General features: G+C 45.8%; 1 protein-coding gene across 4 annotated transcripts in view; it reads left to right on the top strand.

Moving 5' to 3' along the window:
* KLF12 (KLF transcription factor 12) overlaps positions 1-10,043 on the top strand; it is a 227,251-nt gene that overhangs the window by 187,475 nt on the left and 29,733 nt on the right. For all 4 annotated transcript variants that reach the window (XM_081907345.1, XM_081907342.1, XM_081907343.1 and 1 more), the window contains one exon: positions 7,287-7,444. In XM_081907345.1, coding sequence (XP_081763471.1) covers positions 7,287-7,444 — 158 coding nt within the window. The remainder of the gene's footprint in view (positions 1-7,286; positions 7,445-10,043) is intronic.

Genomic DNA, 10,043 nt, shown 5'->3' with positions numbered 1-10,043 from the left:
TCTCCATCCCCATCGTTCTGCCCAGACGCTGAGGTCCAGCACTAAGGGCCTTCTAGCGGTTCCCTCACTGCGAGAGGCCAAGTTACAGGGAACCAGGCAGAGGACCTTCTCAGTAATGGCGCCTGCCCTGTGGAATGCCCTCCCACCAGATGTCAAAGAGAACAACAACTACCAGACTTTTAGAAGACATCTGAAGGCAGCCCTGTTTAGGGAAGCTTTTAATGTTTGATAGTTTACTGTATTTTAATATTTTGTTGGGCGGGGTATAAATAACAATAATCATCATCATCATCATTAACATCATCATTTTTATTACTACTTGGTTGCCCCAGCTGCTCTGGGCAGCTTCCAACATATATAAATACACAATAAAACATTAAAAACAAAAAACAAAACAAAAAACACTATACAGGATTGCCTTCAGACGGCCCTGGGTTTGGTTAACTCTAAACCCTCCAACAATTCTCCAGTGAAAATAGGGTCATCCTAAGGAAAAGTGGGACATTCTGGGATCAAATCAGAAACCGGGACGGCTTCACTAAATCAGGGGCATCCCTGGAAAATATCCAGATTATCCAGAATCTTAAAAGAGTGGCGAGGTGGCTTGAAACGTCCTACAAAAGACATTATTACCCAATTGTCCCTCAGGGCTTCCTGCACCTGCTCCAAATAAAATTGAAAGGAGCCTTCCTGTGGGAGGAGAGTCCAGGTACATTTTTTTTTGCCAGACGTAAATCAAAGCGTCCAAGGTCCTTTTGAGGTGGCTTTTATATGAAACCAAGAAAGGTTCCCAATAACAGTTTACTCTGCCTTATTTATATTTCCCTCATCGTGTAATAAAAAGAGAGCAAATTATTTATGCCCTGATTAAGAGCAAGATAGTTAACTCATAATTCCTGTGCTGCTTCATAAATTAAGCCTTCATTGCAAACGAAGCACGGTTAATCGTCATCATGAGACAGAGAAAAGCCAGCCGTTTTGGATTCTGCTGAGAGCTGCCTCTGCATCTGCCAGGACTGCTCCAAAAATTTTGTTGTCTGATGCGGACCAAAAAATGGCGCATGCACACCCCTGCCAAACTGAAGCGTGTAATATTTTAGCCTATTTGAATCCCTGGGGCAGAAAATCTCACAACTCTCTCCTCTTGGGCAATGAAATATCAATAATAATAAGTTAAAGAATCAACACTTTGCAGCTCTCTTGACTCCTAAAATCCACATTTCTCCAGCTTGGATAATTTAAATAGGACACCAAATAATAACTTTTGGCACAAAATTTGGATTACTTTGATGCAGAATGTTGATTGATATTTTTTTAAAGCCCACAAAACATAGAGGGACCTTTCTCTATGAGTTGTTTGTGGCCTACATGCTCTTTTTAAAGCAACGTTTCCTTTGCCCGGCCACATGTGGGTAGGTGTAAAATCAGCACAGGTGACCAGGTAAGGTGTCTGTTTTCAAGCCTGCCCTTTAGCTTACCCAATTAGCTGGTCTTTTATTGCCAGCCACAACCCTTTTGCATTTTGCCTCTCAGCCCTTCCTGGCATGTGTTCTGCTATGATCTGAAGTTGCATTAGTGGTTAGTCTGTTTGGCCAAAGCTCGCTCCTGAGAGTTCTGTAAGGCAAAATGGGGGCAGCATCTATTAGGAAGTGCTTTGGGTGTCATGAAATCCTGCCTTTGCCCAGGGTTGACTACCTAACCCTTGATATGTTTTTCAGCTTGGTAGTTCTGTTCCCTACTCCACTGATGCACATGAAATTATCGAACCAAGTCTAGGGTTCCAGCTTTGTCGTTCCAGGGTTCTATGATCTTGGAGGCAAACCAGGGGTGATAATAAATTCTCCTTAGTTGAGAATTTGGAACCTTGGCTGTATGTCTACTATGCCTAAAAACGAGCTTTTAGTTCAGTTCTGTGCTGTTGTGGCACATAGATCAGTGAGAATTTGTAGCTTGTGGTGTACCTTGCTCAGAATATCAAAATCAATGAACACAATGTTATGGGAGTAGGATGTTATTGCAATTGCAGACATAGGCTTCTGCCTGTGATTCCCCAGTACCAGACAAAGGTGGACTGCCTTTTCCTCCCTGTTGGTCACTCCAACTGAAATAAAAGCTCATTTTTAGGCATAGTAGGCCTATAGCCAAGGTTACAAATTCTCCAAACTAAGGCTGTGTCATTTATTATCACCCACTCCAGGAGTGACCAACCAGGAGAAAGAGGCAGCCTGCCTGGGCGTAGGCAGGGAAGCCGACAGAGCCCAATAAGTTCCAGTTGAGCTCCTTCTCGAGCTCAGATTGCCTACGCCTTTGCCATCTGCAGGCGATCTGAGCTGGGATTACATCATTGCTCCCACAATGTATTGCCAGCTCAAAAGGTCTGAAATCGGTACCTCCTCGATCTGAACCAGTGTCAGACAATATTGCACAGCTCTACCTGTTACAAGGGACATGGGTGGCGCTGTGGGTTAAACCACAGAGCCTAGGACTTGTCGATCAGAAGGTCAGAGGTTCGAATCCCCGCAATGGTGTGAGCTCCGGTTGCTCGGTCCCTGCTCCTGCCAACCTAGCAGTTTGAAAGCACATCAAAGTGCAAGTAGATAAATAGGTACCACTCCAGCGGGAAGGTAAACGGCGTTTCCGTGCGCTGCTCTGGTTCGCCAGAAGCGGCTTAGTCATGCTGGCCACATGACCCGGAAGCTGTACGCCGGCTCCCTTGCCCAATAAAGCGAGATGAGCGCCGCAACCCCAGAGTCGGTCACGACTGGACCTAATGGTCAGGGGTCCCTTTACCTTTACCTACCTACTCCTTCAGCTTCCAACACCTCCTCTTCCGAGGCTTCTACCTCTTTTCCCTCTGACTACTCATTGTTGTCCCACCACCACTCCCCGGGGTCTGAGCCTTCTTCCCCTGGAGATTCCCCAGCTGATACCTCCCACTATTCTTCTGCGCCCAGCCAGTCCATGACACCAGGCAATACTGAGCTTAATGGACCAATAGGTCTGATTCAGTATAAGGCAGCTTCTGCTGTTCTTACGTTCCAAGGGGTTCAGGATAGGTTGTGGGGCACAGGCAGCATCTATCTCACTGCCTAGTGGCAGGGTTGGCTGAAGGGAGGGCCTCTGACCACAAACACCCCCGGGAGGCTTTTGGGGGGTTGCAGGTAACTGCCGTAGGGAGGAACCACCTTATCTTTGACAGAAAGGGAAAGATAACATTGCCAGTCTGTTTGAAGCCACTTTTGGGTTGCTCGATTTGAAGATCTCTCACTCCACCTAGCGGCTAAATGCACATCTTCAGTTTTGCGAGAAAGCCATTTATTCGTTGAGGGTGGCAACTGCAAAACGCTGTGCCCAGGCACACTAGTATGCCATTAGAAGGGTGAAGGGGTGTATTCAGCGTGTTGCGGGAAGACCACTGTGTTGAATGGAGTTCTGAATAAGAGCATAGTGAAGCATTGCTCCATCGCCCAGCCAGGATTTGGGCAGTGACATCATTATGGAGGGAGACACTGCAGTTCATAGAATCATAGGGTTGGAAGAGATCCCAAAGGGTCATTTGAGTCCAAACCCCTTGCAATGCAGAAATCTCAACACACAGTCCCCCGTCCACTTTGAAACCATACCAGACCCTGCTTAGCTTCTGCAAGTGTGCTAGCAGTTTTACTGCTGAACCTCCCTGGCACGATATGTCAGTGGCACCAAGCCCTGCCACAGCTGTCAGACACAGGGGCCACAGCCTAGGAAGCAGTTCCACCCTTGAGTCCCAGCTGATAGGACAAGGGGAAGCGGAGGGTGCTATCCTGGTGTTGCAAAGAGGAAATATCTACATCTGTTGTGACCGTCATAGTGAGTTCTACTTCTGATGTTAGTCCAGAAACAAGTTATGCACAAGGCATCAAATGATTTGGGGAACCTAGTTTAGTTGTTAGGTATAGTTCAGTTGGTAGAACATCTCCGGGTTGTGGGTTTGAGCCCCACGTTGGACAAAAGAGTCCTGTGTGGCAGGGAGTTGGACTAGATGACCCCTTGTGCTCCCTTACAACTCCACGACTCATATCTAAACATTATGGGTTTTTTATCAGTTGACTTCAGCATTTATCTCTAGACATAATCACCTTTTATGTAGATCCCTTTAACATTAGAAATATGTTAAATGTCTCACATTGCATACCAAAGACAACAATTTTTAGATAACCTAATACTTGTGGACTTAAAAGTTATTCTGTCTTGGTTTGTCCCAGTAAAGCATAAATGGTTACCACATTTCTAGTATACTAACTTGTAGAGTTGATCTCGCCCAGCCTGATTTGTTGCTAAGCTACAGGTTTGCTTATTGATGTTATATTTCAAACTTCCTCCGTCACTCCTCCCCTGATACGTTCTCATTTTTCTCCTGGGCTTTTATTTCTTTATTTTTACAACTTAACATTTTGGCAGCAAACAACAAATGCTCCACTACTTCTCTGTAGCCCTTTCTAATTCACCCTTTCCGTATTGTGAATAACATCTAATAATTGGACTGTGTTTAATTCAAACCACTGTGGGAAAGGAAGGGCAGCCCTGGGCTGCTGCTTCCTGTTCGGCTAGATTGTGTGCCCCCTTTCAGCAATATTATATGAATGGCATTTATCATTAGCTACACTGAAAAGGACAGGAGAAGCAGGGGCTGTAACACAGTGATCGCGTAGTAGCTGCGTGTGATAGCACTGCAAAAAAAAGGAAAATCTTTCTGGTTGGAGGTAATAACTATGAAGCGAATTACCAGATATCATGTGCAGTAATGCTATCTAAAGTTGCCAAGGGGAGAAATCACTCATAAACAGAAAGCATTCCCCAAAGTTAGTAACTCTTTAACTCATGCAAGGAACAAATGAATTGATCAAACTGACAAATTTGATTAGAATAAGGCTGGAAATATTGGGAAATCGCGCGGCTTCTGCTGAAACCAACAGGACTCGCTTTCCTTCTCCTCATTTTTTCCCTTAATGTTAAAGGGACCCCTGACCATTAGGTCCAGTCGCGAACGACTCTGGGGTTGCAGCGCTCATCTCGATTTATTGGCCGAGGGAGCCGGCGTACAGCTTCCGGGTCATGTGGCCAGCATGACTAAGCCGCTTCTGGCAAACCAGAGCAGCACACGGAAACACCGTTTACCTTCCTGCTGGAGCGGTATCTATTTTATCTACTTGCACTTTGACGTGCTTTTGAATTGCTAGGTTGGCAGGAGCAGGGACCGAGCAACGGGAGCTCATCCCATCGCGGGGATTCGAACCGCCGACCTTCTGATCGGCAAGTCCTAGGCTCTGTGGTTTAACCCACAGCGCCACCCACGTCCCATTTTCCCCCTTAGTTCCTAGCAAATGAAAACAAGCGGTGGCAACCCACTGCCATTTAGGAACTCATTTGTCTTTTTTGAAACTTTTACGCTACCTATTTTTCTTAAGAAATTCAAGGTGGTGAACAGTGAACTGACAGCTGTGATTAAAAAATAGCCACCAGTGAAGTGGAGCAGCAGCTGGGGTACCCTCAGTGCCATGACATCACCATATCCCACCCAGTGGCTCCCCCCTCCCCCGCAATGAACAGGATACGTGCAAAGAGAACCTTGGGTGTTTCCAACTGCGAGGAAGCCTACCGCTTTGTGGGTAGATGTTTGCGGGTGGAGTCAGCAACATTGCACAGGGTCATTGGGCACAATCCTGTCCCCTTTTTCGTGCTTCTGGTGCAGAGATGGGAAAGGCTTGTGGCCCTCCAGATTTTGTAGGACTACACTTCACATTATCTGTGTCCATTGGCAACGCTGGCTGGGATTTATTAGAGTTCTTTATTATTATGGAGGGAACGGGTGGCGCTGTGGTCTAAACCACCGAGCCTCTTGGGCTTGCTGATCAGAGGGTCAGCAGTTCATATCCACACGATGGGGTGAGCTCCCGTTGCTCTGTCCCAGCTCCTGCCAACCTAGCAAGCCAGTGCAAGTAGATAACTAGGTACCACTGTGGTGGGAGGGTAAACGCCATTTCTGTACGCTCAGGCACTCGTCCCATTGCACCAGAAGCGGTTTAGTCATGCTGGCCACATGACCTGGAAAGCTATCTGTGGACAAACGCCGGCTCCCTCGTCCTGAAAGCGAGATGAGCGCCGCACCCCATAGTCACCTTTGACTAGACTTAACCATTCAGGGGTCCTTTACCTTTTACCTTATTATTTACATTTGATCCTTCCGCCTGAAAAAACCTGGGGCACCAAACACATTCACAATTCAGAAATAAAACAACCCAAAACAATTAACGACATTTTAAAAGCAGTTTCAATTAAAGCATTATTTCAGCTAGTCCAGAAGGCAACAGGTTCTCTGCCCCTGAATTCGTGTTTGCATGGAAGGAGCACATGAAGACTGATCTGCTTCTAGCTTTAGTATAATCCGATTTGTCATTTCGACAAAATTCATTTGTTATTTGCATGAATCAACCGCTTACTAATCCCTTAACTAAGGGAGAAGAGAGAGAAGTGTCTTAGAATTAGTGAAATAGTTCTTGTTTGAATCTTACATGACTAGGCATGAACAAGATTCTTGCATGAACAGGCATGTAGTATTAGATATTATTTCCTTTTAAGGAGTTGGCTGTTCCCCCCTGTTTTCCTTTATATCTTACGTCGCTTTCACTCATAAAATATTGGATCTCCGGAAACCCTACAGCTAATTGTTTTCTTACCCATCTTTTCTCAAAATAGAATGGCCTGAGTATTTGAGCTTAACTACTGGGTTTATATTAGCCATCCATCTCGGCTATTAAATGCTCACCCAGATTTTAATATATGGTGTTGCTTGAAGGGGGGGAAGAAATTCATGCATTGGTTTATCTTGTGAGCAGTCTCCAGAGCAGGCCTGCACAACTTGTGATCTGTTGAGCCGAACTCAGTTCACCAGCCAATGTGATACCCTTCCTAACCCTGTTTTTGCAGTCCCAGGTAGATAGCAGAAACAGGTTACTGGTAGCTGGTACACCAAGCTTGATTCCATGGGTCACATGTTGTGCAAGGCTACTGTGGGAAAAGGGAGTTTCTAGCCACACAAAAATAAATGTCCTATCTCGTTGAACTTTACGAACAGAGATATGGTAAGGGGAAAAAAGTTGTGTTTTGAAACCAGTCTTTAACTATCAACATTTCGGAGATAATTCCTGTGATTTTCAATTAGAAAACGAAAGCTCTTGCATTCTGCCATTATTTGCAGCAAAGGGCATAGACGGTCATTAACCTGCTGCTTTTTTCCCTCTGCCTTGCAGTTCAATTTCTCCATTTAGTATTGAGAGCACAAGGCGCCAGAGAAGGTCCGAATCGCCTGACTCTAGAAAGCGTCGCATCCACAGATGTGATTTTGAAGGGTGCAACAAGGTGTACACGAAAAGCTCCCACCTGAAGGCTCACCGAAGGACGCACACAGGTAAGGGTTTTGCCAAAGGTTTTCGCTGTATGGACAGTGTGAGCAGCAGTGTCTCTCAGCGGGCACGTTCTATTTTTGACATGGTGAAAGTGCACAGTAAACATGAATGAGCTTTCACCACTGTGTAATAAACAGTAATTATTTTCAACATATAGCCTTGGGGGTTATTAAGCTTCCCAGCATCGTGTTATTTTAGAATCAGAGGTTTTCCTTCCATGTGGGCACACCTCTGTTGTTCCTGTTCTTTCTCAGTTAAGGTCAAACTCTGAAAAATCAGAAGTCTTATTTTTGCCCTAGGCCCTCCAGATGTTTTGAGACTACAGTTCCCATCATTCCTGACCACTGGTTCTGCTAGCTAGGGATCATGGGAGTTGTAGGTCAAAAAACATCTGGAGGGCCAAGGCTGAGGAAGCCTGCTTTAGATCATTAGGGGAAGAGAAGTTAGGGTGTAACTGTGAATGGGGGAGGAATTAATTCAGTTTTCATTTTAATGTGAACCTCCCTGATTCACATTTCCTAAACCAGTATGTGATCTGAAATGATGCCATCCTTCAAAATTTGTAGTTCTCAAAGTTTTGCAACCACAATGAAAAACATACAAAATAAAAGGCTTATATTAGGGGAAATGCACACAAATGTGCTTGTATTGGTGAAAATAAGCAGCCATCTTATTTTTAAAAGACACCTGAAGGCAGCCCTGTTTAGGGAAGTTTTTAATATTTAATGCTGTATTGTTTTTAACACTCGATTGGGAGTCGCCCAGAGTGGCTGGGGAAACTCAGCCAGATGGGCGGGGTATAAATAATAAATTATTATTATTATATAAATAATGTACAAAAATGCATTATGTTAAGGAAAATGTGTACAACTTTTCCTTTCTTTAAAAATTGAAAAATGATGTGGAAAAAGAACCAATGGGAACTGTCAAATTAATCCATCGCTACCTATAACGATAGAACTGCCAACCTAGCAGTTCGAAAGCACGTCAAAGTGCAAGTAGATAAATACATTTTCTCGGACGGGAAGGTAAACGGCGTTTCCGTGCGCTGCTCTGGTTCGCCAGAAGCAACTTAGTCATGCTGGCCACATGGCCCAGAAGCTGTACGCCGGCTCCCTTGGCCAATAAAGCGAGATGAGCGCCACAACCCCAGAGTCGGCCATGACTGGACCTAATGGCCAGGGGTCCCTTTACCTTATCTATAACGAAGCAAATGTTTTGTCTCGCCATCTTCAGAGGACCTGGATAAAAGTCCTGAACTTCCATCTGAGCAAAACAAGAGGAGAATATGTACGGAGCTGGGTAGGGGAAAGGGGGAAAAAAGTATCAGGAGTCCAACTGATTAAAGTTACTGTCAGAATAGAAGCCCCTTATGCAAAGGGAGTCTGATCAATGAAAGAGAAGCAGGGCCATGCTGCTTGGCCTGACCTTGACACCAATGCTCAACACATGAATGTTGGAGGCAGGGATGCTTCCATTTGAACCCATAGCCCCCTTCACTTAAGTACCATCTGAAGGGAGCTGGTGTGTGCAAGCCAAACTTCAGCAAGCCAATGCTCATAAATGCGCCTCTTCCGGGCACTTGTGTCCTTTGTTCTGAATGCCTCTTTAACCAACACTTCGCCTTTCCCATTTTTGGCCTCAGGCATCCCAAAAGCGTTCTCTTGCCTGCTGAGGAAGAGCCCCCATTCCTCTGCCACAGACCCCTGCCCAGCGTGTTGCAGAGGTTCCCGTGGAGCATTCTAGGCCACCCTCTTCGTTCAGGCAGGTCACAGCCTCTTGGGCTTCAGGCTAGCCGTGCCTGAACTGAGAGTGAACCTTCAGACCACACCCGGCATTGCCCTGTGGCTGCACACTCAGGGGAGGGTTGGTAAGTGGTGGGTAAGCTGCCTTTCAGCAAAGGTTGCCCCTGATCACCCACGACAAGGCTTCCCAAGAAGCCCAAGGCCACTTGGAACAGACCTTGGAAACCGAGGGTAGAAGGCACGGGGCCAAGAAGGGGTGCATGCTCTCAGCATCTCTCCCTGGTGGTTTGCCACACCCGACTTGCAAAACCAGAGAGAGGTTATGAACTCCTGGTGGCCACACCGGGGGGGGGGGGACATGAAGTAACTGGTGGTTAGCCCTGTGGCTTCTAACGGTTGCACATCAGAGCGCAGGAACCAAACCCTTTTCATAACTTCTATTCTCCTTTGGAGCCAGATGCTGACTGATGTTAAGTACTGCAATCCAGACTGCCTTCGGAGGAGTGTAATTTTGTGTGGGGTTTAATATATGCATTTGCCATGGGCTTTTGCGTTTAGCGGTTGGAACACACTGCAGCGTTCACAGCACAACTTTGCCTTAATTAAACCCATCGTACGGAAGAGCTCGCTGGAAAGCCCCTCCTGGAAAAAAAAGTTAAAAATCACAGGGTGTCTCTGATTGTTTTAATCACCTGTGCTTGTAAATTTTACTCGCAGGCGGCAATGCTAAACCCAATTAACTGGAAAATAAGCTGTTCTGTTAAAATCAGTGGGAATTAGTTCCAAGGAAATGTGCTTGGATGTCAAGCTGCTCATACCTAAACAGATGTTTTGCAACACTTGGGTTAGATGTGTT

This window comes from Podarcis melisellensis, assembly GCF_964234715.1.
Source record: "Podarcis melisellensis genome assembly, chromosome: 4".
Lineage (NCBI taxonomy): Eukaryota > Metazoa > Chordata > Lepidosauria > Squamata > Lacertidae > Podarcis > Podarcis melisellensis.
This window is presented reverse-complemented; position numbering and strand designations above follow the sequence as displayed.